Raw genomic sequence first — 27,563 nt, forward strand, 5'->3', positions numbered from 1 at the left:
GGAGGGAAGCAGGTGGCTCTCTGAGGCCACTGCATCTTCTGAGCTCTGACTTGCCTGCCTCAAGGCTCTCTGCCTCGTCCACACAAAACACTTCCATCAGGCCTGCGCTGGGGGGTTGCCCAGCCGCTCTGCACAACTGGGAGATCGATGAGCTTTCTTCTCCATCCCTCGTCCGCCCCAGCAGTGAGTGTCTGGGTCACAGAGTGCTGGGCCACCCTGTCATCTAACATATCCATAAGGCTGGATGGGTGGCTCCGAGTTTCCTATCTCGGTCAAGGTGAGGTGATGTTGGGAGTGAATCTCAGCTCTTGGCCACAGTGGCTTCCAAATCTAACTCGGATGCTTCCCCAGTTCTGCCGGTTCCAGCCTGGCTCACCCTCAGGGCCCCTGGCCAACCAGCAGGCGCAGGTCACCAAGAAGGTGCCCTGGCCACACTGGCTGGCACCTGCAGGACGCCCTGACTGCCAGCACTCTGCTCTGCTCCAGCCACGATCCAGTGTTTTCCAGATTCCGGGCATTTCCACCCCACATTTACTCCATACTACCTGACCTGCTACTTTCTTAACACTTTCCTTTAAATTGCTTTGCTTTGTTCTTAATAACTCCAATTAAAAAGGAAATGTTAGATTACTATGATTTTCGACAATGTGATTTCATTCTAACCAGACGCTGTGCTCCCCGCCGCTCCCCCCCACAAAGGTTCTGAATGTGTGACCGTCTCTCTTTATTAGAAAGGAATCTTAGTGTCGTATTAGCAGCAAACAGACTTTCTCCTTGACAATACTCAAAAGGAGTGAAGGAGAATGGAATAGGGAATGTGAATAAATGAGCTTTCTCATTGTGTGATTCAAAGTTATTAAATACCACGCTTCATCTCGCGGGGCATCCATGGTCCTCTCCAGCTTCTGAGAAACGTTACCATTAGCGATGGAAATGCTCTCCAAGTTCCAACCTTTGGCCAAACGATGTTTCAGACTTTCTTAAATTCTGGAGCAGGAAAAAAAAAAAAAAATTAAATTAAATTGAAAATATTTTGGTGACGCCACGTTCTCTGACTTGGACTTCAGAAAATGATTTCTCACCTTAGCACCCCCCTCGATGTGCAGAACAAAAGGCAGAGGGGGCCTGGGGAGGGTCCAGGTAAGGGTAGGCGAGACAGATGAGGGGAAAAAAGCCTCTCAGGCCCAGCAAAGGGTATCTGGGAACATCATCACTATCACCACTGGCCCTTGATCATTCCACAGTCTGCTCAAGATTTTGCCATTTTGGGGTTTAAAATAAGTCTTAGGTCACCAGCATTCATTGTCTTCTATATGCCCCAAGCTCTCTGGGTAAATTATTCCATTTAGCCCTAGGAGTTGTGGAATTAGCATACCCATTTGACAGATAAGAAAACAGGCACACAGAGGTCCAAATAAATCACCCAAAGTCACAGCAAAGCAGTGGCGGAGCCAGGATTGGAAATGCCTCCGTCTGATCCCACAGCCCATGCTCCTCCCACAGCATCACTCTGACCCCCTCCCTGCAACCCGAGGCTAGCTGGCCAGTGGGGACAGACCTTAGGAGATCCTGGCCCCTCTGATAAAAGGGGAAAGCTGACGGTAAGAGGCCTGAACATAGGGGGTGCAGGACAGAACGCAGCTCCCCTCCCCTCTCCCCGGGGCCCTGTTCCCAGAGGAGCCTTCCAGCGGCCCCAGAGAGCACAACCTCAGGAAGTGCCATGTGGATGTGTGGGAGGGGGCTTCTCTGGGAGTCTGAGGGAGCCGGTGAATGGAGGGCTGTGATTACAGGTGGAGAGAGTGTGGGAGGAAGGCAGCTGAACTCCAGCGTTTTTTCCCCTCTTTTGTTAAATGGAGATATAACTCAAACACCATAGGAGTCGCCATTTGAAAGTGTTACCGTTCCGTGGCTTTCAGTGTATTCAGTAAGTTGTGCAACCATCACCACGATCTAATTCCAAAAGCTTTTCATACGAACCCCCAAACGTACCCAGGAGCAGTCAAGCTGCAGTTTCTTAAGGTAAAAGGAAAAGGGAGCACGAGATGGAAGTACACGCTGGATTCATTTTAAGCCCCATCTCGACCCTACACCGTTTCTCTTTTGTTGTTCCCTTCTCCCTCCAAGTTGTCTCCAGAGTGCGTCTCCCAGCTCCGGGCTCCCACTGCCACCTCACCCCCACCCAGACTGAACCCCCAAGCCAAGAAAAAGAAGCCTAACCGGCCCTTAAATGGGAGCAACTCAACTGTAAGTCAGTCGGCGACCCTGAATCTAACCGCGCTGCACTACACACGGTGGGCAGGAGGGCGCAGATTTCACTTAGGAGGACTGTGGTTGCAGGTAACAGCCTGGAGTGACCTAACAACGAGGAGAGTGTGTTCTTTCACATAACAAGGAGTTCCGAAGCAGGGCTCCGCTGTGGTGAGCTGATGTCTCAGCAGTGGTGTCAGAGACCCAGCTTCTTTCTCTCTCTCTGCTCTGTTCTTCCTCCACTACTCAGCCTCGGGCCGTCTCCCTCATGGTCACAAGATGGCTGCTGCAACTCCAGGCATCCCACCCAGACACGTCGTCCAAAAGCCAGCAAAAGGGACATTTCTGAGTCTCATTTTAAAGAGCCCCAGAAACCTCTTCCCAGAAGCCCTCTTGCACCGTCCGGCAGACCTCCCCTCATGTCTCAATGACCACAGCTGGGTCACCTGCCTCCCTCTAAACCAATCCTTGCTAAGAGGAATGATCCCAGCTTAGACCAATTAGGATTTATCTCTGAGCCAGGCCGGGGAGGGGTAGATAGCAGAACAGGCTGAGGGCCTCCTTCAGCCTGAAGGAAGGGGCCACCAGCATAGAAGACGTTGCCTTCGAGAGGCTCAAGAAAGAGCAGCCGACTGCTATAAAAGTACAGAAGGGCCACTTACTGATCACTTCACATGTCCTAGGTGCCATTTCAGACACTGCGGCCATCACGCCACTGAATAGGCAACGGCCATTGGAGGCAGGTGTTATTTTGCAGAGGAGGAAAGAGGCTTAAGAGAGGGTAGGCATTGTGCCCGGTGTCACACAGTAAGAGGCAGAGCTGGGATTCGTTGGGTTACAGCAGTGGCAAGAGAGCCAAGATGAAGCAGAAAAGGAGATGGGCCCTGCCAGGTGTGGGGCAATGCCAGACAGGTGCCCCCGGTCTGCCCAAGGACCTGCCCATACCTGTCCCAGCCACAGCCACCTGCTCCTGGGCTCCTGCAGATGAGGCAGCTCTGACCCTGTCGCCAGCCCACTGGGTCTCTAGCCATGTGTCCAGGCCCCCGGGACCCGGGGCCAACAGCGGGCCCATCCTGGGGTCCCACCGATGGCTGCTATTGGCTGCAATGGTCCGTGGACAAGCTAATTAGCTGGCAGAGCTCTGGCGGGTACCAACCACGTTTTGACCAGAAATCTCTACACTCTCTCCAAGAATCCTATCAGTCCTGTTCTGTCCCATCTCCCTGATGTGCCCCACAGAAGTCTTCCCCCCAAAAGACCCCTGAGATGGAAAGAAAGTTCATGGCTCTTATCTTGGTTTCAAAGGAAACTGGGAGCCATAGCGTATACCGAGAAAAACTGTGCCAGCCATACACGGCCAGCCACAGGAAGGTCTGGTCTACTTCCCTGGGCAGGATCGCTTCCCCTGGTGGGCCGGCCCTGTCTGGGTGAGGGGCTCCTGGCTCTGAGGCAAAGGCAGAATAAAGGGGCTGGGGGATGGCAGGAGAAGGGGAAGAAAGGGAAGGAGAAGGAGGGAAAGAGGAGCAGAGAGGAGGTGCTGGCAGCATGGGGAAGGGCAGCATGAGGGCCCCCAAGCCCCAGATGCCAACCTCTGACCTCCCCCCACTTGGGGCAAGCCCAGTGTCCTCCGAAAGGGAAGCAGGAGCCAAACAACAGAGTGGAGGCGCTGGGGTAGGTGGGGAGCTCTAGGGGTCAAGGTCTGCTCACGATGGGGATCCCCAAGGGCCCTAAGGAACCCAGACATGAGAGAGCAGTCCTCCCATCTGAGGCCTCGGGTCCCAACCTCCCCCCTCCCTCTCTCAGCCAGTCATCAACAACCTTTATCTGGGGCCTGCTGTGTGCCATCCCCTGCTCTAGGTGTTGGGACTTCAGACATCCCACAGAGATTTGCTTTTATGTAGCAGGGGTCACTAAAGAGAGTTTTTTAAAGTTATTTATTTTGAGAGAGAGAAAGCGAGCTAGCGTGCAAGTGGGGGAGGGGCAGAGAGCCAGAGGGAGAGAATCCCAAGCAGGCTCCGCGCTGCAGCACGGAGCCGGATGCCGAGTTCTGGTTTTAGAGTAGACCCGCAGTGAGCAACTTAACGGACGTATGTGATACACAATGCATGTAACAGAAGATCACTGTTAAGGGCTGTGCAGAAAAATAAAGCAGAATAAGAGGCCAAGAGGGACAGGGTCGGGGAGCAGCCAGTGGTAAGGGGGATCTCTCTGAAAAAGAGATTTTGAAGTGGGTCTCGAGTTGGAATGTCAGAGGCGATTTCCCTGGATAAGCCCTTCTGGGGGAGGCCCTTGGGCGCCTGGGGTGGCGTGGGGACTGCTTAGCTGAGTCTGGCTGAGGCAGAAGGAGCGACCCAAGAGAGCAAGTAGCATGTTCCTCAGCCCCTAAGAGCAGAAGAAAGAAACCCAATATTTATTATTCCCGGCCGCGGTCTGGCATTCTGTCAGCACTGTTCTCATTTAACGCTGACAGCTCCCTATGAGATGTGAAGCATTATCTCCACCTCCCACAGAATAGAGGAGGTACAGCCATAACCAGCAGCTGGCCAGTGGTGCCCTTCCACTCTTTCCATGCTCCCTTCCCTTCCAAAGGACCCTGACCCCGAATCGCTTTCCAAAATGCCCTTGGGGTCCTCGAGATGACCAGCACCAGAAGAGTTACTGCGACAGGAAAACAAAACAAACAAACAAACAGAAACAACACCTTCACTTTCCCGCAGGTGGCACCTGTGAACCAGGGTGCGGGTGGGCCAGGCTGGGAAGGACTCGGTGACATCACTCTACGGGTGGCAGCCTCGCAGATCTTGACACAGAGCTGAGGCAGCCGCGGGGTTCCCGCTCGTGGTGCCCAGGAGACCTCACATCGCCTCGGCCCGCCCCGCGTCCTGCATCTCGCGCCCGCCCGCCCTCCCGGGGGAGCCACCTGGGTGTGGAGGAAAGGAGAGCCCGAAGCCACGCACACCTTATCCTCAGCTAAGCTCGGGATTGCGAAGTAGATTAAGGGCATTCACTCACGAGGACGCCTACTTAACCTGGATCCCCGAAGATCCGGGCTGCTCACCAACAAAGTCTCCGACTCCCCCACCCGCGGGGTGCGGGTGCGGGTGCGGATGCGGGGCGGGGCCACCTTTCTCGCCTGCCGACTTTGCGCCTTTTAGTATCAGCACCGCCGCCAGGGGGCGCGCCAGGGCCGGACGACACAGGGGCTGGCAGGCTCCCGGCTTTTTTGTGTGTGTTCCGCTGGCATTTTCTGCTCACCTATGGTGCTTAGCCGGTGCAGGCTTCCAGCGTTTCCAGGACGCTACCTCCACGCTGGGCAGTTTAAAGCAATCTTATTCTGCGAATTCCTGTGCTCACCACCCACGCTCCAGCCTGCCTGCTTCCAGGCTGTCCTCTCTGGTTGTCCAGCCTTCTGGTGGCCTCCAAGGAGCTCGCTTGAACGTTCTGAAGCTCCTATAGCTCTTAGGAGACAGTTAAAAGCCCCTCTCTCCCGGGAGAGACCAGTGGAGGCCCCCCCCTCGCTGCTCCCCCCCCCCCTTGCTATTTCCCCCTCTCTTCACCCTCCCCAGGCTGGTGTGGGCGCCAGGTTTCTGAGCCCCGAGCAGCTTTCGGGCACGTTCCGGGCAAAAATGAATAGCACGGCCTTCGATCGATCGGAGATTTCCTCCTCTCTCCCGGCGACAGACGGGTAGCCCCCTGCGGGCGGGCGGGGGCCTGGCCGCCGTATTCTTTGTCTCGGCGGTGCCTCCGCAGGGGGCCGGGCGAGCGGCGCTGAAAACACAGCTGCCAACTGCGGGCTTGGGGGGAGCGCACATCAAAAGCGACCTCGGGGCGGCTAGCGAGGTGGGGGTGGCATGGGGCCGGGCAGTCGCTGGGCAGTCCCCGAGGTCCCCGAGATTCACACACACACACAGCACCAAGTGCTTCCCACGTGCCAGCCCTCGGCTTCTGGGGCCCCGGCCCTCCCCGCCTCCTGCGCCCCCTTTCTAGAGGCCACCTTCCCATTCGGGGCGGAGGCCTCGGGGTCCACCGCACCCACGCCTCCACCACACCCACCCGGGCTGGCCTGGGGGTGAATTTAACCCTTTCCCCACGGGCTGCAACCCACCCTGAGGTTCGGGGTGCCTATTAGAGAGAGGGTGTTTCCGTTTGCGACACGTGGCGCGGGGGCGCCCTCCCCCTCCCGGGTAGGGACGGTTTCTATGTTCCACAGGCAGCGCTGGGCGGGCAGGAGGAAGGAAATTAAGCCCGTGTTGAAGGAAGGACACCTGGCAGGGGAGGGGAAAAGGCTCAGGAATCCCCTCCTCTGGGGAGCTTTCAAGTGGGGGGAAATCCCCACACAAACTTCCATTCTCCAGGGCGCCATGCGGGGCCACTGGCAGGTTCCCACACCTCCCCGCCAGGCCTCTCCTTCACTTCCCCAGGCTGTGCGCCGCTGTCCCCGCGAAGGTCTGGGATTCTACCCTCCCACCCACTTGCTTGCTGGCCTCTAGTCCCTTCCCTGCCTCAAGCTCCTGACCTAGGTCTCCCGGTGCTCCCAGGCTGCCTGGAGGAGGCATTGGATACAAGTGGCCCTTTGGAGAATGGCCAGTCTTGCCTACACTGTCCAGGGCTCCTGGCTGGGCATGTCTCAGCCAACCCTCAACCCACCGACAGCCTCAGGGATCTGTTGCCCTCTCTTCCCTGGGCTAGCACCTATGGAATGTTAGGGCCCCAAAATGACCCCAAGAGGTCATCTAGTCCAGCTCCTGCCTCCTGGCCACACTGAATCCACAATCGTGTCTTGGTGGCCGGGCAGGTAGTCCTGCTGAGTCTCAGAATGACGATTTGGGGCCCTTGGAGCCTCCCAAACTGCCAGGCAGAAGGTGAGATCCAGCAGGCACCTCTGATCTGAAAACCCACAGGGAGTAGCCTATTGGGCGGGATAGAACACCGCGTGGGACCTAGCAGGCCCCCCGGGTGTGTGGAGGGCTCTCTACCGCTAGAGCTGGGCCCTGGGGCTCGACAGTCAGCGATACTGGCAAAGCCACTGCGACCCTCTTTCCAGGTGAATCAGACACAAGGCACCCCCGAATTAGCCCAGCACAGGGGCATTTCTAAAGGATCCCCATCTCTGCAGCCTGCACCCCAGTCGCTGTTCCTGGGCAGGTTGGGGCTTTTTCGCCCGCTGTCTTGCTCATCCTTCTTTTCTCAGCCTCCCTCCTTCCCCCTTCCTCCCCTTCTCTCTCCTGGGGCTCCCCCTGCTAGTCTCCCGCCCTCTTCTCTGTGTATTGGTGTCTCTCAGTTTCTCTCTCTCTCTCTCTCCCTTCTCCACTCTGTCTCTCCCTGTTCCCCCCCCCTTCCCTCCTCTCTTTCATCTCTCCCCCCACCCCACCCCACCCCTCCAGCCGAGCACCCGGCTAGGAACGCGGCAGGAGCCGTGACAAGCCCAGGCGGCTCTCCCGACCCTTGGTGCCCCGGGGCCAGTTCCCCGAGCTCCCCGCGCCCCAGCAGCCGTTTAGGGAGAGGGCTCTCGGGATGGGCAGGGGCAGCAGGTTCGAGCTGTGGGCACGGGTGGCCCAGATCAAAGGCCAGGAATGTCTGGCCCCCTGGCCCGGACTTCCTCCAGCCATGCCCCCCACCTGGTGGAGAGATGGCCCGCCATTCCAGGCCTCTGCGGGACTTGGGGGCGGCTTTGCTGCCCCTTCTGCCGCAGTCCCCTGAGCAGTGGCCCTTGCCCCCCACCACTGGTCTTGTTTTCTTCATCCCAGGCCGGGGTCTGCTCTAGGGTCCAGGTGCCTCTGGGGCTTCGGGTGGTGGGAAAGGGGCTTGGGGAGCAGGCTGCCCAGGTGGCAGGGGGAAAGTCCCCCAGGATCTGGCGTCCATCTCGGCTCCACTCAGGGCTGAGACCTGATTTTTTGACTCTGGAGAGGGAGAGGACAGAAAGGACCCAGGGCGCCGTGGTGGGACTTTTTTCCTATGGTGGGGGCTGGGGGGTTGGGATACATTTGGCTTCCGCACAGGGAAAGGACCGGTTACCACCGAACCCCAGGTGGGAACTCAGGCAGGGAGTTGGGGGGAGGGTCCCCGGAGGGCAGCAAGGTCTTCCGAAGAGCCCAGCTGCTCCCTGCTGGGGCTGCGGCGTTCCCCTGGCCCCAAATGGTTCATCCCTAAGATCCAAATGGGACTGCGGGCACTGCTTCTGACCCGAGCTGGAGGCCAGGCCTGAACCCCTCGTGGAGGAGAAAGTGACCCGGCTCCGCGAGCAGGAAATGCAACTGGCCGCTGGTGTCAGTTGCAGGAAATGCAAAGGCAGCAGGAGGTCCCGATACCGATCTGATCCCTGACAAAAGACTCAAATGACACTCAGCTCCGTCCCCCGGCGCCGCCCGCAGCCAGACCTTCGAGCCTCCGCGGACCCTTCTGCGCGCCTCTCGGACACCCGGGAAGCGACCTCCTGCGGCTGGGGTCGAGTGGCCGGCCGGCTCTCGGGCTCCGGAGGCTGGAGGCTGGGAGGGGTTGTATTTCCCAACCCCCTCCGAGACCCTCGGATCCCGTCCTGGCCGAGCGAGGCTTCTGGAAACATCTCTGTGCTTTCTACTCTCGATTTCTCACACGCCCGAGTCCAGAGGGGTCACGGTCCCCCGAGAGAAAAGGAGCCACCCATCAATGCCCACGCCAACCCTGCACCACGTGAACGCCCCGGCCAAAGCCCCAGCTTCTTAAACCTGGCTGGCGGGGGGCCGCGGCAGTCCCGGGCCAGCGGAGGGTCCAACGTGCCGGCCCCTCCCGCCCCCCGCCAAGTTCCCACTGTGTCCGGGGCGCGGGCTTCGCCCAAGTTTGCTGGGCGATGCCCTTCCCGGAGCCCGACTCGTGGGCCGGGCGGGAGGGGCGCATGATTGACAAGCTGAACTACAGACTCATCTCTTACCTTAGGCCGCGGGCGCTGATTGGCTGCTCGCTGACATCCTCAAACCCGGCTGCTCCGCGCTGGGCTCGGGAGGGGGGCGGCTGCGGGTGGAGGTGCGCTTCTGACAAGCCCGAAAGTCATTTCCAATCTCAAGTGGACTTTGTTCCAACTATTGGGGGCGTCGCTCCCCCTCTTCATGGTCGCGGGCAAACTTCCTCCTCGGCGCCGCTTCTAATGGAGCCCCACCTGCTCGGGCTGCTCCTCGGCCTCCTGCTCTGTGGCACCAGGGTCCTCGCCGGCTACCCAATTTGGTGGTAAGACTCGCCTCTTGTCTGCCCGCGGCCCGATTTCTCCGCCGAGTCCCGGGGAGGTGGGGGGGGGGGGGGCGCGCCGGCCGGGGGTGGGCTGCGGCTTTTTTCTCCTTGCCTCCCTCCAGCCCCCCACTCGCCCACCCCTCCTGGATTTTCTGCTGGTGTCGCCTTCAGAATCCAACTCCTGGCTTTTCTGATAATCACCATTTTCCCTGCCACTCGCTACAGAGGCTGGAGGACTTTCCCCGGCTCAGAAGGTCTCTGATTCTTAAATCCTAACCCTTCGCCCGTCCCAATCTGGGGGGCCTGAAGACCCTCCATTTGCTTGCAGTTGGGTTTCTGGAAATCCAGCGCTGTCCCTGGGGCCCAGCCACTCCTCTTCTCCATTTTGGGGTCTTCATGGGCAAAATCATCCTGTTTCTTCATTGCCACCCCCCGCTCCGCCGGCGCCTCCATCAAGAGATTTCCCCACAATAACCCCGTTTTGCCTTCAGATTTCAGACCCCGATGGCTTCAGGGATCCCCGGGGTAGGGGAGCAGGGGGGATTTCATCAGATTCTCCCCACTCTGCTCTAGATTAATCTTGAGCCTCAGAAGTGAATATGGTATTTGCTGATCGAGATGCCATTGAATTCGGATTTTATACATTTCGTGTTTGTCCATCCTGGCAAAAGGGGAGCTCTTTGAAAATGTAGTGGTTTGGGAGGGGGTGGGTTTGTGCTTTCACCAAAACCCCAATTCTCCATGTCAAATTCGTTCCTTTTGGAAAACCGAGGACCGAGGAGAAAGGGAGAGAGGGAAAGGAGAATTCTGTCCCCGAGAAATGCGGATACAAAAGACATTTTTAGTAAATAAGGCTGGGAAACCAGGCGCGGTGTTTAGGGGGGTGTGCGTGGATGGGGGGACTGACCAGGGAATAAACAGCCCTCTGGGAGCCCTACTTCCAGGGAGTCCCCTTGTTTTCCAAGCAGCCCCACCGCCCCCCGGCAGGTCCCAGAGGCCAGAGGGGAAAGACACACTGAAACCAGCTCTCTAAATTATACCCCGCCTGTCCTCAGTCTCCAGGCCCCTGCATTCCGGAAAACTTTAATTAAAGAATCTTACCCTCCTGGACGTAGGAGAGCCTTGGCCTGGGGGGTGGGAGGTGAGGAGGAAGAATTTGGGGTCCAGGAGCGAGAAGAGGGCCCGTGGTCCCTGGGGTGAATGCCAGAGAGGAATGCCACCTGCGTGTCCCCTTTTCCCTGACTGGCCGCCCCCTCCCCAGCCCAAGGTAGGGGGAGCAGAGCCAGCAGGATTCCGGGGCCACACCCTGGGTCTGTCTCCGGGTCGTTTGGGGACAGTAGCATTTGGGGGCCGGGATGGGGGCAGGAGCAGGGCATGGCCAAGGGTCCGTGTGGAGAGGGTGCTGAGAGTTGCTACCAGGACATATACCCAAGGGAAAGTCTTTCTTCTGCCCAACCCATCCTTCCCGCAGCTTCGGGCTGGCCTGAGGCCTCCTGTGCGTAAAGAAGTCCAAGGGGCGGCTGGGGCAGACAGGGATTCCAGGTTGGGGGCTCTGCCTAAACCAGTCCTGCCTTTCCAGCCCTTTCTGACCCTCTTTCCATCCCTGGGCCAAGGCCATGCTGTTCTTTGCCTTCCTGGGGACTAGTAGGGGGGGAGGGTATGGAAGAGAATGCTTGGAGCCTCACTGGCTGCAGGGGCGAGGAAGAGAGACTAGGTCCCCTACCCCATTAACTGGAGGAGGGCACTTCCCGGGGCAGTGCCTGTGGGGAAGGGTTGTGTGTGGGGGTGTCTCATGTGTAATGGTGTGTTGGGGAACACCTAGATAGGAAGATTTGGAAAAACCTGGAAAGCCAGGACATCTTCCCTGACATAATGCTGGACACACGGCTTGTCTGGGGGCTAGTGGGGAGGGACTGGGGGGGACAGGGATGCTGCTTTGTCTGAGCAGAGGAGAGGGGTGTGTGTGTGTGTGTGTGTGTGTGTGTGTGTGTGTGTGTTCTAGGTCTATGATCCTAAGAGGTGTCAAATGTATACTAGTATCTGTATATGGAAGAGTCTGTGCCTGCAGCTGGGCGACCATGGATGTGAACTCATGTGAGATGGGGGGACCCATGGCTGTGACAGGGTGTGCTGTGCCCCTATAGACCAGCGTCAGCAAGTAGCTGATTCTAGGATGTGTGTGTGTATGTGTGTGTGAGACAGAGAAAGTCTAGAAGTGTCTGTGCTCACGTAAAGGTCAGCACCTGTGTCTGCTTGTGACACTATGCATGACTGTGTTCATGACTGGGCATGCGAGTGTTGTGTGTGTGTGTGTGTGTGCGCGTGTGTGCGTGCGTGTGCGCGCATGCCTTCATGACGGTGTAAGGGGAAAGCCCCACAGCTGTCTTTGTGCATGGATATCAGTGCTCATGGCCATGACCTGATTGTGCTTGTAAGTATGAGTGTGAGGCTGTGAGTGGGTCCGCCTGTGACCCTGCCCTCAAGTCACTGGCTGGGCCCACGGTTGTGGATATGTTCGCGGACCTATGACTTACTGGTGTGAGTGGCGTCCGAGCTTGGGTGCTTGGTGGGTGTCCATGGTCCTGGAGGGGCGGTCCAGCAGGAGACAAAGGTCTGACGAGGAAACTGCTGGGGACACAGCTGACCGAGGGTCGCGGGCTGGGCGGTGTGGGGCAGGGTACAGGGCCCTCCCTGGCGCGAGCTCATCCTGTCTGCCTGAGGACTGTGGTCAGCAGCCCTCCCCTCTCAGGCCATTTGTCTTTGGTCTTGGGACTGGGATGGAGGGTAAGTCGCCTTCTCAGAGCTGGGGCCGGGCCTGGGACAGGGACCATAGAGTGGACAGGCCTCAGATTCCTGTTCCCACTCTGCCTCCAGGGCGGTCAGTCGGATTCCAGGGCTTTGAGCGTCTGAGCCCAGCATCGCCTGCCCTCTTTGGCCCACCCAGCTCACACATTCCCCAGGAGGATTTGCAGGGGGAAGCGTTTAGCGGGGATTCCTGTCCGTGCCACCCCTCCAGGAAGGCGCCCCCAGCCCCCCGCGGCCTGTGCCGCCCAGGCCCCAGCCCTGAGAAAAGGCGGACCAGAAAGTAGAGCTATGAGGGCCTCAGACGGGGGCTCGTGGAAGGAACAGATGTGCTCCGGGGCTTTACAGCCAGGTAGTGGTAGAGCTGGGACAGGAAGCGGTGACAGCAGCCCTGGATTCTAGAATTCTTCTTGTCCGTCCCAGTTAGCGCCTGCTGGAGGAACTTGTCTTTCTTCTCCCTCTTGGGGGAAAAATGAACTCCCTTATTAGGACCCATCCTAGGGCCCTGCTGCATTCCAGAGACAGAGGCCCTGATGGAAGGGGCCCTACCCGGGGGTCAGGTGCACGCCCTGCCTCTTTGTGACCCACCCATATGGGCGCCTGTGTCCTCATCTCTCACTCAGGGCTCACCAGCCTGCCCTGCCTCCTCCCAGCCGGGGTTGGGGGGCGGGGGCGGTGGCAGGGGGAAGCGTTCTGCCGAAGTCAAGGGCAGGGAGCTAGGAAATAAGACACCTGAGTTTTCTCTCCACCGTCCGGGACCTACTTCCCCACTCAAGTGGCTGCCCTAGTCCCTGCCTCAGTTTCCCCTGTCAGGTGTCCCGCTGCCTCCCCACCGCGCTCCCGCCTCCACCCGCCTTTCAGAGGCTTGTGAACATGTTCAGTCAAACCCCGTGGGGGTCAGTGGGCTGGGCCCAAGGAGGCACCTGGAGACTGCGGGGGAGGAAGGCCCCAGGCCAGGTGTTAACACTTGTAACAGGCAGGAATTACAGCTGGCTGGGGCTGGGGCTGGCGAGGAGCTGAGCTGGCTGGAGGCTGTTGATCCCACAGACAGACAGACAGACAGACAGATGGGCAGATCCGATGGCCGGGCTTGAACCGGGTGGTCTCCCTTCCAGGGCAGGCCTTTCCCTGGGGGAATGTGGCGGGGAAATTAATCCGGGTCTTTTGGAAGTGAGTTTACAGCCCTCGCGCCCACCCCCCCACCCCCCCCGCTGTGGGTGGGGTTTGCTGTCCAGCGGGAGCAAAATTGGTGGCCCGATCCGTTCGCGTTCTTATGATGGGACCACGTTTTGTTTAAAACAAAAACAAGAACAGGTCAAATGTTATAATAACACCAGGAGCCTGGAGCTGAGTTAGCATGGGGGGGGGGGGGAAGTCTTGCAGTGGGGGCGGGGGGGGGAAGGGGCAGCAGTCAGGGAAAGTTCTCCCAGAACCTCAGAGCATTTTTCGATAGCTCTGGGGCCAAGGGGCGAGCGATGGGTGGAGGCTGGGCCCTGAGCATCAGCCCCACCCCGGGGATCTTGGGGGCCCGAGATCTGAGACAGCTGCCTGGTAGGAAGACCTTTTTTGGGGGGGGGTCGAAAAAGGCAGGAAGTTCTTTAGTGGACACTCTCCCTCCCTGCAGCTTTCCGTGGTGACAAACCCAGCCAGACCCCGCCGGCACCCACACTCTGGCATCTGGGCACGTGCTCAATCATTGATAAAGGTGGAGAAACTGAGGCAGAGCAAGAGGGCTCTAGGTGGAGGTCCCCAAAGGTAGATTCAGGCAAGCAAGCATCTCCAATCCACCTCACTGCAGAACTTAATGTTAAAAAAAAAAAACCCTGAAGGTACTTGGGCAGGTGAAGGATGGAGAACTAATATGGACGCTCCAGAATGGGAAGAGAGCTCTGACCTTGGGGTTTTCTCTAGACTTTGAATAGGTCTGGGCAGGACACTAGGAGCTTTGAGTCAGGGCAGGAGAGGTGACTTTTCTCAGAGGAGGTTGGAGCTAACAGACTCTTCCAGGGAGAGTGGGGAAAAGGAAGAACTTCCTGGCCTCAGAAGGCAGTGAACCCAGGGAGGGAGGGGGACCTGGTGTTCCAGCCTTTTCCACCCACCCTTCTGTAAAAGCCACAGAATCCTTCTAAAGCCAAGGAGGGAGAGACATTCTCTACCTCTGTCCCTAACTGGGAGAGGAGGTATGCCTAACCCCTCCCTCAAAGGTTAGGGCCATCCGGGAATTACGTCTACACCGTTATGTTTTCGTGAGTGCCAGGAAGTGGTTAGAGCTGAGTGGGGAGACTTTTGTCTGAGTTCTGAGTTCTCCTGTGTGACCTAGGATGAGTTCCTTTTCTTCTCTGTGCTTTGAGTCCCTGACTCCCCTCCGGGCTTCGTGCTCCTTACTGGGAGGGATCCGTTCTACCCCGGAGTTCACAGGGCTATGACGGGGACTGCTACATTGCTGAGAAACATCAGCCCCAGGTGGCCCCAGAGCCACCTTCCCCCACCCTCACCCCCCACCCCTCCCAGGCCCAGTCAGACATTCAGAGCCTGCCTCAGGCAGCCTAGCCCCTTCTGCAGCCCCGTCTGACCTCAGTCCCAAAGCGGGCAGCTCCTCTCCTGCCAGGCCAGGCTGCTCACCTTCACATCCGGCTTTTTCACGTACTACCTGGGTAACCTAGGGCAAGTTAACCTCTCCGAGCCTCAGTTTCCCCATTTATAAAATGAGAATAGTGATTGCTTCTACCTCACGGCTGTTGTGAAGATTAACTGAGTGGATACATATCAAGTTCTTAGAACAATGCCTGGCATACAGAAAGTACCCGGTAAATGTTAGTTACTTACACCCCATCTGCAAGCTAACTTGCCTCTTCCAAGAAGCCCTCCCAGGTTGGACTCACCTGGCTTTGTTTTCTCATCTTCAGAGGTCAGCTTGCCCATTATACTTGGCACTGGTGACCATGAGCCTGTTGCTTTCTTCTTCTTCTTTTTTAGGTTTATTGTTATTATTATTTATTTTATTTGTTTAGTAATCCTTGCAACCAACATGGGGCTCGAACTCACAACCCTGAGACCGAGAGTTGCTCACACGCTCTTCCGACAGAGCCAGCCAGGCGCCCTGACTGTAGCTTTATTCTTCGCTTGATGGAGTTCGGCCAGGCTGACCTAACCTCGGCTCTTGGCTTGCCCAGGAAGGGTAGGAAGAGAGGGCACCGAAGCCTCCCCTGGCCCTCCTCCCACCCCACAGTCTGTGGGACTTGCAGCCACTGCCATTTCCAGCTGGGACCTGGAGCCACCTCGAGCCTGGGCCGGGCTGGGGAGGGGTGGGGGAGGCGGGCTCACAGGGGGAGTGGCACCGGGGCCGCCTGGAGCAGCCGGAGCACAGAAGTTGCTCCTCCAGGAGCCGAGAGATGATTCAGAAGGTGATTTATAGACGGAAGGCAGAAAGCTTGGCTCCTGGCCGAAGCGGCTGCTTAATTACATTCTTTGGTTTGGGGGGGTGGGGGGGTGGGGGGATGAGTGGGGCGGCAGCAGAGGATCGACTTTTACCTCCTCCCCCTCCAGGCCTTGTCCCCATAGCTGCCCCAGGTCCAAGCAGTGTCCCCTCTTTTTCCTGCTCCCAGAGAAGGAATTCCCTATTGTCGATGCAAGCCTAGGCCAGGAGAGCAGGAAGAACTTCTGGGGCTGGAGGACGGGGAGGAAAAGGGAAGAGGCCAGAGTCCCATCTCCTGGGACTCCTCCAGGGGAGTCTGGCCTACAGAGGGGGCTGGGAAAGAGGACCGCCCTGGGGAGGATCACTTCCTCTCTCCCCTGCTTCTGGGCAGGTGAACAGCTAACCCAGCCGGAGGCAAAGGGTTTCTAGAATCTTCCTGAAGGTACCGACCCCACACTTTCCCGCCGGTGCCCTATCCTACTGCTGCTTCTGGATCCTTTCTTCAAGTATGTTCCTTTTAGGTTGTTCGGTTTTTCAGCGAGCCGTGGGCTGGGGACTAGGGACCAGGTTGAAACCCAGTTCTTGAGTGCCCGACAACCTGTGTCATGTGGGCACAATGTCTGCCTCAGATCCAGAGGGTTCTCCAGGCAGGGTCAGCTTTGTATCAGAGGGAGAGGAACTTTGCTATCCTCATATTAAACCAACGTATCAGGGCCACCACACTTCTACTGCTAAAGCGAAAATTACTTCTGCACTGTTGACAAGCAATCCCCCCCTTCTGCTGAGTTACTTGCCATGGTGACATCTAGATTCCCTCTATGAACGCTGACCCGTGTGGCAGCCTGACATCTCTCTGCTACTTCTTGGTTCCCGTGCAGTCTCATCGTGGCTCCGAACCCCCAAGCCCCACCTCTAGTTCTGGAGGCTAGAAAGGTGTGTCGGGGGCAGGGTGGGAGGGTAGCCCGGACCGATAGAGTCTATTTATCTGTTTTGCAGCTCGGCGTGTACAGCCGGGAGGAGTTGGCAGGGGTCAGGATGGGGACACTAGACAGCTCTCTGGTTCCCCCTGAGGCGGGCCTTCTCAAAATGGCCTCATTATGTGTGTGGAGTGAATTCCAGAAATGTCAGGCACACCCATACATCTAGGGCAAGGATGGAGACCCAGAAGCATGCTGGAGGACAAGAGGGGGCAGTGTGGGATGGCGGGAGGTTTCCGGCCCCGTGAGTTAGGGGTCCCGAGACCTGGCTCTGCCACTCGTTGTGGTCTGACATTAGGCCAGTCCCTTCACTGTTGTGGACCTCAGGAAATAGGGGACCTGGGCGAGCTGTTGGCCTTGGACTTCCAGCTCTGAGATTTCAATCCCGGATTCTGATCACCCAGCGATTTGCATTATCCAGCTGCCTGGTGGAGCGGGGGTCGTCACCGAGAGTTGATCTCGGGGCAGGGTGGGGAGTAGTGAGCACAAAACTTTCTACTCACCCAGCCGTGAGGTCATGGATGCGTCTCGAACCTTCCCAGGCCTCGGTTTTCTCATCTGCAAAGTGAGTGACGGTAATAACACGATCACTCGCCCCGCCTACCTTTAGGGCTGCCAAGAGCTTCGGAAGCAGTGGTCTTTACGAAGCCCTTTGAGAAGCGTCAGGTTCCTTCCAGAGAAGTTAGCATCATTGCCGGTCCTACCAGAGAAGAGGAGTAAGATGCGGCCCCTGGTCAGAGGGTGCTAAGCGCGAACCCAGCAGGACTGTCTGAGCCTGAGGAGTTGGTATTTTCCGCAGAGGAGGAAGAAATGGGGCTGGATACGGGCATCTCCGCTCCTTCCTGGGGGCTTCGTGAAGCTCAGTGAGGAGCCCCCCAGGGAGGGGCAGAGGATGAGGCCAAGTGGCCGCAAGACATGCCCGGGTCCATAGCGTATAGTACGGGACACGGGAGCCCTCCCCACCTAATGCGGAGACCAGAGGCCTGACCGGGGCTCGGCCGGGCACAGAGTAGGATTTCTAAGCAGCGACACGCAAGAGTGGGAGACGTGGGTGGAAGTGAAGTGGGGGTAAGAGTAGAGGGCTCTTCTGAGGCCTGTGGTCACCAGGTCATCGCCTGCATAAGGGCCGTTCACTCGAGCGAGGCTGGAAAGACCGGGGACCGAGTGTGCTTGCCCGCGTGCGTGTGTGCGTGCGCACATGCGTGTTGGGGGTGGTAAGGACCAAGCACCCAGTCTGTTGGGAGGACTGTTGGGTGAAACCTGCCCCTGGGCGAGGAGTCCCACTTATCTGACGGAGCCAGCCTGGCCAGCGAGAAAAACCAATGTCTCCTCTCTCTCCCCCTCTCTCCTCGCAGGGCCACTAGGCATGCAAATAGGGGTTTGTGGCAGCCTCCTGCCTCCTGCCCAGCTCCTCGCCGCGTAGCTTCCTAACTGGCATTTCTGAGGGCCTCTCCCCTGCTCTAACACCTCCTGTGGCTCCCCACTTCTCGTCTGGCACGGAGGCTCCCTAGGATTTGGCTTCTGCCCACCTACTCCGTAGTAGTTTCATAAGCCTCCGGGAGCACGCCCCCCTCCCCCCCACCCCCGGCCAGGTCCTCTGTGCCTGTTCGTGGAAATACCTCGCCACCCCCAGCCTCCCTTCCCCACACTCAATGGCTGAAATTCCACTTTGTCTTGGACCCAGATCAAAACCCTCTTCCTTCGGGAAGCCCTCCTAGATTTCCGAAGCGATGTCCTCCTAAGCGGGGGAAAATGCCATCACTCTCTGTCCCTACAAGCAGACGCGCCATACGTTCCCACTGCCTTCTGCCATGGGCTTTGGGTGTCTTATTTTCGTCCTACAGATGCCCCCCTCGAGGGAGAATCTGTGTTGTAGTCCCCTTGTAACTGCCCCCCACCAGTGCCCGGCATCTAGTAGGGGTCAGTAAACAAAAACACGGCTCTGTGCCGTGTGGGATGCGCTCTCTCAAGACACAGGGACAAAAGGTGTTTCTGAGAGTGCCAGCTGCATCGTGCCTCGAGCAGACTGCTCGTGACGGTGTCACGAGCAGACTGAATGGGCCGAACGGATACAAACCCCACCTGCCGGTGTGACCTGAGGCTCGGAGCACCTGGCTTCTGCTGACTTTGAAAGGCAGCCGGACCTGCTTCCCCTTGACCAGCGGTCAGCCTGCCCTGCTCCGCTCAGGTCCCCCTGGCTCAGGCCATGTGGCCGACAGCCCTGAACAGCGGGGTGGGAGCCCAGACCTGAGCAGGCTGCTGTCTGAGCCTTGTCCCTAGAGTCTCCGCTCCCCTGGGATTAGATTGTCCATCCCAGGTCCCTTTGAAAACTTTGTCCATCTGTGATCTCTCTCCCTCCACACCCCCCTCACCCTCACCAGCTCATGCTATACTTGGGAACCTAAATCTTTAGTTTTAAACTCCCATTCGGTGGGACGTGTTTCTCCCCCCCAGGATTAGGTGAGTGTTTGTCGGTGGTGTTTGTGTGCTGGTTCCCATACATACGTCATGGTCTTCTAGAAAAAATCTCACCCCACTCTGCAGTTGGGGACTCTGGTCACGCAGCCTGTATTTGGAATCCACATCCTATCGGGCCCAAAGCTTTTTCTCTCTCCCACCGCTCAGGCTCAAAAGCTGACTTCTTATTTGGGGCAAGAATTTACCTATTCATGTTCTACCTTATTCCCCAAAGGATGGCTTTGAGGCCAGATTACATGTGACCTTCAAATGGCAAGCTGCTACTTTGGGTCTATTGATACTATTTCTGAAGCTCTGGGAGGTCCCTTAGATGGGGATGTGTGCTAGTCACTGGCGAATTTTCCACATGTCTTCAAGCTGGGCTAGCTGGGTGTGGGCATTAGAGGCCAGGCGACCGTTTTGTCACCCCTGGGATGGGCGCAGGGTGCTTGGGCAAATCCCTGCTTTCTGAGCCTTCGTTTTCTCACCCGTGAAACAGAGTTCCAGCTCTAAGTTTCATCCTTCTGTTTAGTCCCTTCTGCCCCTTCGCGCCCGACCTTTGTCATACATATCCCAGAAAGCAATCAGACAGAATCCTTCGCGCCCAAACCAATTCTCGCCCAAAAATCTCACTGATTTTTCACCCCGTCTTCACAATTCAGTATTCAACTTTATTCCTCCCTGAGGACAAGCATGATCTCTCCTTTCAGATGAAGTATATTTCCCTTTATGTCCTGGCTGTTAGGTAACCCAGAGTCAAACTTGGAGTTCAATCCTTGGCCCTGACTTGGCATATTTGTCTTCTTCAACTTGATCCTGATTTTCTGGTTTTAAGGTTATTATTTAATCCTGTGTGTTTTGTAGTATAAGCTCCTTGAGGGTACGCACCGTCTTGCACACTGGCTGTATCCTCTGTGCCTGGCAAGTACAGAGTAGTTGCTCAATAAACATTTGTTGTCTTTGGAATAAACGGTTGCTATCAAATCCTTTCTGGAAAACGGCAAGGCACACATACATTTTTTAAAAATCTTGCTCTGGAGCGCCTGGGTGGCTCAGTCAGTTAAGCGTCCGGCTTTTTTTTTTTTTTTTTTTTTTAATGTTCATTTATTTTGGAGAGAGAGACAGAGACACAGAATCCAGAGCCAGCTCCAGGCTCTGAGTTGCCAGCACAGAGCCCGACACGAGACTGGAACCTGCGCCCCGTGCGATCGTGACCTGAGCCGAAGTCGGAGGCTCAACCGACTGAGCCAGCCGGCCTCAAGTGATTCCGACTTTTGATTTTGGCTCAGGTCACAATCTCACGGTGGTGAGATCGAACTCCGAGTTGGGCTCCGCTCTGGGAGTGGAGCCTGCTTAAGATTCTCAGTCTCCCTCTCCCTCTGCCCCTCCCCTGCTCATGCTCTCTCTTTCTCTCCGGGAGGGGTGGGGGGGGGGGGCGGGTGGTAGTTTTGGTCTATCAGGGGGTTGGGTGGTAAGAATTCTGATCAGTCTCTTCTTCTTTATCATCGGCTCCCCCTCCACCGGAAATCTATTAAAATCTTGTCTTTGGGTAAGTGACCATCTTTTCTTTTGTCATGAGCTGCTTAATTCGAAACTTGAAATGGGAAGCTCTCTTGTTTCCGGCCAGTGAGTCTGCTTTTCCCCTGCCCTGGCTCCCTTCGTATCTGGTTCCTCCCACCTCCCCTTGCCCTGGAAGCCAGCCAGTGCCATTGCTGCCATTCTGCAGGTGACAGGATGCCCCGGTCGCATCCACCCCGTCTCTCCAGCTGGGATGCTCCCACTCCCCAGCAGCCACCGGGAGAACAGCTATCGCTAAAAGGCACGGTGGGGAGGGAGGCCGAGCGGGAGGAGGCCAGGCCCAAGGTCACGCCGCATGAACGCCAGGGCCCTTCTCCGCCAGCCAGGCCTCTCCCACTGGCGACACTGGCTTGGCTTGGAAGGTGCCAAGCCCCCACCTACCGACAGATCTCCAAGGAGGGGAGCTGGCCTGGGGGGCCAGGCGGGCCTCACCCATCTGCCGGCAGGGAGTCCTCTCGGCTCTGCGTCACTTCTCCCCTCCCCTGCTTCTGCCCTGGGCAGCACCTCTGGAGACCACCCCGCTCAGCCCCTTGACGTTAGGAAAGAGGACGCCTAACCACGGGCCGGGTGGACCTCCATTTTAACGGAAGCTTCTGCAAAGAAAGAGACTCCGGGGCCTGCCCCAGCTATCAGGAAGGACGGCGTCTAGGACGTTGCCACCGTCCTTGCAGCCGACTGCACCTTCGTCCCTATTTTGTCTGTGAGACAGTTGAGGCTGTCGGAGCCTGAGGAGGGAGCTAGGGAGCAAGTAGGGGAGGCAGGTCACGGTCAGCTGATAATTCATCGTGGACCCTGTGTGCTGAGGAAACAGAGCACACACTTCATTTTTATTTCTTTTATAAAATTTAAAAAACATTGAAAGTTTATTTATTTTTGAGAGAGAGAGAGAGGGAGAGATAGCACAAGCGGGGGAGGGGGCAGAGAAAGAGAGGGAGACACAGAATCCGAAACAGGCTCCGGGCTCTGAGCTGTCAGCGCAGAGCCTGACTCGGGGCTCGAACTCTGACCGGCAACATCGTGACCTGAGCCGAAGTCAGACGCTCAACCCACTGAGCCACCCAGGCGCCCCTCTTTTCTAAAACTTTTTAAAGTTTGTTTTGTTTATTTATTTAGAGCGCGAGCTTGAGCAGAGGAAGGGGAGAGAGAGAGGGGAAGAGAAAGATCCCGTGCAGGCTCCACGTTGTCAACACAGAGCCCCGTGTGGGACTTGAACGCATGAACCGTGAGATCAGGACCCCAGCTGAAATCAAGAGTCGAATGCTTAACCCACCGAGCCACCGGGCGCCCCCGCACACACTTTAACTCATCCCCTGCCACGATCTCAGGAGGCAGATACTCTCGTTATCCCCATGCTACAGATGACGAAACTGAGGTCCCAAGAGAGCCAACCCATTGCCCCGGCCTCCACGGCTGGCCAGCCCGGGAGCGCCAACCACAGCACAAACCGCCTGTAGCCAGGCCCGCCAGGCCTCGCAGGCCTTCCAGTGACACCACCCCACATCCTGAGAGTCAGGAAGTTCCTCCTTAGGTCTCACTGCAGTCTTTCCTGGCTTAGTCCAAGCCCAGATTCTCTTGTTTGTCCTGCTGGGAACCTGAGCTGCACTGTAGATTTCCAGTTTGCCTCCAGGACAGGGGTGCATTTCTCTCTGAGTCTTCCCTTCTCCGGAACAACCCTTCCCGGGTGGCCCGGTCTCCCGCACGCCTTTGGCCACCTTGCTCTTCCCCTTCCAATCTCTCTCCAGCTTCTCTACATCATTTTGCAAGTTATATGAGTCACACAACTTGCCTTTAGACCGGGGTGAAGGGGTCCTGCCAGACCCTTCAACTTAGAGGGCTCCGCTCAAGTGTCTTGAGGCCGTGTCCCTCCGCACGGGCATGGGGTCTGGGGCCCAAGGGGCTGTACCCACCCAGAGCCCACACTCTCCGACCCCCAACCAATGCTCTGGGTACTCAAGCCCCTGGACTTTCTTGCCCAAATGGCCGTGAGCCTGCTTCTGGGTGGTGCAGACCTTTGGATTTCAACCTGTCAAGGCAGACCATACTGCCGGTGTTGCTGGTGTGGGTGCCCCGGGGCGCAAGCGGTAACCAGGGGAGGCCATTGGCAGGGACGGTGCATGAGGGCTTGGAGGTTCTTTTGGGGTGTCCGGTGTGCGATAGAATAGAGATGGGCAGACAGCAGGCTGGGGGCTGGCTCTCCCCTTGTCACTTTTTTCTTTTTTTTCTTATTTACATTATTTATTTATCCAAGTCATCTCTACATCCCACGTGGGGCTCGAACTCACGACCCCGAGATCAAGAGTCACATGCTCTACGGACTGAGCCAGCCAGGCGCCCTCCGCACCCCCACCATGTTTTCTAGCGTAAAACTCCGTGGAGAACCCAGCCTTTCAGGTGGTGAACAAGGATGAGAGAATGACTTTTTTTTTTTTTTTTTTTTCAATGTTTATTTATTTTCGAGACAGAGGGAGAGACAGACAGACAGTGTGATTGGTTAGGGGCAGAGAGAGAGGGAGACACAGAATCCGGAGCAGGCTCCAGGCCCCAAGCTGTCAGCACAGAGCCTGACGGGGGGCTCGAACCCACGAACCGCGAGCTCATGACCTGAGCCGAAGTTGGTTAAGACTGAGCCACCCAGGCGCCCCGAGAATGACTTTTTAACTCACGATTGGAGTACACACACGGGAAAGTACAGAAGGTAAAAGTGGAGAGCTCACTGAGTTGAACGGGAACACATCATATTTAACAGTTTGTTGACCCGATACGAAATCTTTACATGTTGGGCGCTGGTAGAAGGGCCTCTGCTTACGCTCTCACGCAGGCCCGGGGGCCGCCCCAGCCTGAGAATCGGGGAGAAGGCTTGCTTCCTCCAACTTTGCATCGTCTGCCCTTTCCACCTTAGCAGGTCGACTGCCTTCTACGCGGGCAACACCTCCAGCTCCTCCGCGTCTGGGGTCACCTCGCACCTTCAAGTCCCTTCTCGTTAAGCTGGAACGTTGTCTTAACCCCTCCTGAGCCTCAAAGGAGCCTCCTTCATGTTTGCTCGGTTTTGTCATTTTTTAACCGGCCCCATCAGAAGCGCGTTCAGCTGGCCGTTCTGTTGTGCCTCCTCCCGGGCACGGCCTGTGATGCCCTGCATGTTCCAGCCCCTCCCGAACCCCCCACCTAGCCCATGGCCCACTCCCGCCCCCTCCCCATGACCTACTTTTCCTTGCATGGGTAAGAGTGTGAGCTTGGGGGACAGCAGTCCTGAGCTCTACCTAGATGGTTCTGCCTGTAGTAGCCGGGTGACCCGAAACTCTCTGAACCTCAGTTTTCTCTGCAAAATGAGGGTTACTCTCATTTCTCACGTAAAATGAGGAGTAAAGGACATAACACGCGTGGGACTTAGCATGGGGTCTGGTGTCCACGCATTTTGCTATCCTTGATCTTGTTTTATTGTCTGTGTTGTCCTTACGCTGCCTCGTACTTCCAGGCCTCTATGCCCGGCCCTGCCTTCCTTTGGAAGGACCTCTTCAAACTTATGTTTATTTTTGAAAGCCCAGTTCAGGCAACATTGTGTCTGGGTGGCCCTCCTTCGGCCCCGGCCCCGGCTCACCCCCTTCTGCCTGGAGCCCTTTCATCGACTAGACTGGAGGCCCCTGAGGGCAGGACCAGCTCTTGGTCGCCTTTGAACCCACGTCCCCAAGCACGGCAGGGGGCACGCAGTGGGTCCTCTGAGACGAGTCGAGGAGTGAAGGGGACACTGCTGAGAGTCACAGGCCACTCAGGCTCAGCCTTCCAGCCCCGGCTGGGTGCTCAGAGCCTCTGTGAGGCCGTCCCGGGATAGCCTGCTGGCACTTTTCACGTATTCTCTTGAATTCTCAGTGAGCCCTTCACGTACATCTGCCCGGCCTCCCCGACTAGAGAGTCAGCCCTTTGAGAGCAGGATTCCCCTGAAATGTCTTCATACCCCTAGTGAGCCTCCCACATCACCCTGAATAATGCAGGAGCACAGCTGCTAATTCTGCTGGTTGGTGGCCGACGGGCCGGAGGCTCCTTCCCAAGCAAGCTCACGTCCGGGTTCGGCTGGTTCCCACTCTGGGACAGCGCTTCCCCCCACTCTGTGACTCCTCAGAGTGTCCAGCCCTGAGCCTCAAAGCCTCGGTGCTCGAAGGCAGCCTGGTGTTCCAGAAAGAGGGGTCAAATTGGCCGTAGCGTGAATCTCAGAGGTGCTACTTAATCGCTCTGGAAGTTTGGGTGGCTTCTTAAAAAATCCCTGAGTCTCGGTTTGTTCGTCCGTACAACGGGGGTAGAATTTCTGACCTCAGGGCAGGTATCAAGATGAAATGAAACAATACACAGGAGCTGAGTTAAAGGGGAATAAATGGTGACTAAATCAAGGATGTTCTGAAGGTCATTCCAGTGTAGCAGGGGTTATAAAACTATATCGGATTTGTGCAACGAAAAGACCTGAATTCCTTCCAAAACAGAAAAGGCCACACTCAGGGAAAGCCGTATGCTCTATGCTGTTTTGTCCCAACCAATTTAACCTGTTTGAAGAGAAAAGTGGGTGATGGGCATGGGGCAAAGTCTGTGACTCGGTGGACCCAATACGATGTGGACTCTGGCCTGACCTTACGTCCGGGTGTCCTATTGAGCCAAAATACTCACGGAGGCCTGCAGCTCTTGGGAAGGGAAGGGCAAATCCGACGTGGAAGCTGTCAGTTCTTCCTGGGGTTCCAAGGAGTGGTCTGTGTGGGTTTCATACGACTCTGGTTACTGGCGTAGACACTGGCCGTTTCAGCCTTGCCAAGTGCCGTGAGCCAATTAGGCTGAGGGCACCAGGAGGCCTGGGTAGGAGGCGGGCTGTCCCAGGGACAGCAGTGAGAGGTGAGAGAGGCCCGCCAGACCACGGGAAGGAATGTTGAGAAACTGAGGCACGGAGAGGCCACCGAATGCTTTTTGTTCTTTAAAATATTTTTGATTGCACACTGATAAAAAAATATATATATATGTCATCTTTAAAAAATATATCCACGAGGGGCGCCTGAGTGGCTCAGTCAGTTAAGTGTGTGACTTCAGCTCAGGTCACGATCTCACGGTCCGTGAGTTTGAGCCCCGCGTCGGGCTCTGTGCAGACAGCTCGGAGCCCGGAGCCTGCTTCGGATTCTGTGTCTCCCTCGCTCTCTGCCCCTCCCCTGCTCACTCTCTGTCCTTCAAAAACAAACAAACATTAAAAAATTTGTTTAAATAATAGTTTTCCCAGCTAAGAATGCCTAAACAATATGTATTTCATCTTGCTTCTTTTTAAGCATTGTAAAAAGGACGTTATGCCGTCTGCAGTCTTTTGTAGTATGCTTTTCTCCCTCTACAGTAGGTTTCTAAATTTCAAACTAAGTTTTGGGTGTTACTGAAGCTCTTTGACTTTCACGGCTGTGTCATAGCCCATCGTCCGACGACACCACACTTGGCCGATTCATCTCCCGCCAACGGACGGGTGTCTCGGGGTGCACACGAGTGACGGGTGACCATGGGGGGTGCCTGTCGCACGATGCACGAGTGTCCCCCTTTGCAAGTCGACACCAAGCTCTTCAAAGAGGTTGTGCTCATTTCTAACTCTCACCTTTGCTCTACATTTTCGCTGACACTTTCGGAATCAAATGGCTTCATTTTTGGCAATCTGGCAGCTGCCAAACGTGATCCGTGGGCTTCCTGTGCAGAGATGGGACCTTTTTAAGGTCCCAGAGCTGGCGGAAGCAGAGGCAGGGCGGGGCGATGCATAGGACACGCATTTGGAAGAACATACGGCCCGCGTCTGGTGTGACTGGTGCAAATCCCCGACTTGGCCCTTCGGTCCTTCGTGCCCCCCGAGTTCTCTGCCTGAGGCCCAGAGGGTATCACTGGCATTCGGTGACGGGGCACATGGCTTAATGGAGCCCCAGCCTTCTCTTCTCTGCCTCCCCTCACCATTCCTTGTGCTCCTCAAATGCGCCCTCCTGGGTTGTGAACGTGCCCGCTCGCTTTCCAGAAACAATGCCGCTTCGTCCAGGAAGTCCCCCTGGCAGCCTCATGAGACCTAGGGTCCGTTTCCCCCGGCCCTCTCTGTGCCTGAGTTACAGCCAGAACATCTCCCAGGTGTCACTTCAGGGAAGATCAGAAGGTGAATGTTTCCCCTAAATCTATCCAAAAGCTTGGGCTCCTTCCTTCGGCAAAGCAAAGCCGTGAGCACCTCCGCCCACCTCGGAAACCAGACGCGGCAGCCGCGTCCTGGCTGGAACCTCGGTCCTCACGGCTTGGCCTTGCCTGGGGTGAAACCCCACTTCCTCAGGCCTTTACTATAAAGATAAAGGGATCTTAGGACCCCTTCTCCGACTGGAAAACTCTTCCCTATCACTTCTTCGCCTGACCATAACCTTCCCAGGATTTTTCAGAATCCAGCTCAGAGCTGCTATCTTCCTGGGCACCTTCCCAGCCTAACTGCCGCCACCTTGCTCCCAGCTCATCTGCACGCATTTGGGCCAGAGCAGGGCTTCGAACATGCGTGGGTGAGCCTCTTACCCCTGTCCCACTTGGGACGTGCCACCTGCTACTCTCAGCCTCCTGGGGTTTATGGTGCTCATTAGCATATTAGCATTCATTAGCATAATAGCCACACAGGCCCTGCTTTCATTTGTTTAGTCTGTTTCCCAAAAGTATTGAACTTGGTAGTCCCTTCTCTCTCCCCAAATAACAACTATTACTCATTTGGAAAACACAATCTGGAAGATTCTCCTGCTCCTTTCACGTGTCAGTTTGTCCTTGTGGTCTTATTCTTCTCAGCAATCAGGCTGTGATTCCTCTTGCTTTTTATTTTGTATTTTCTTTTTAAATTAATTAATTGCTTTAGCAATCTCTATGGCCAACGCGGG

The 27,563-nt window shown here is 56.6% G+C and overlaps 1 protein-coding gene across 2 annotated transcripts in view; it reads left to right on the forward strand.

Moving 5' to 3' along the window:
* The first annotated feature begins 9,243 nt into the window (after positions 1-9,243).
* Positions 9,244-27,563, forward strand: part of WNT3 (Wnt family member 3) — a 45,650-nt gene continuing 27,330 nt past the window's right edge. The window contains exon 1 of one of the 2 annotated variants that reach the window (XM_060645797.2): positions 9,244-9,447. In XM_060645797.2, the coding sequence (XP_060501780.1) occupies positions 9,368-9,447 (80 nt within the window). In that variant the 5' untranslated portion in view covers positions 9,244-9,367. The remainder of the gene's footprint in view (positions 9,448-27,563) is intronic. The other variant, XM_060645796.2, reaches the window with a different exon arrangement.

The sequence above is a fragment of the Panthera onca genome (genome assembly GCF_046562875.1).
Source record: "Panthera onca isolate mPanOnc1 chromosome E1 unlocalized genomic scaffold, mPanOnc1 haplotype 2 h2.Chr16_ul_2, whole genome shotgun sequence".
Classification (NCBI taxonomy): domain Eukaryota; kingdom Metazoa; phylum Chordata; class Mammalia; order Carnivora; family Felidae; genus Panthera; species Panthera onca.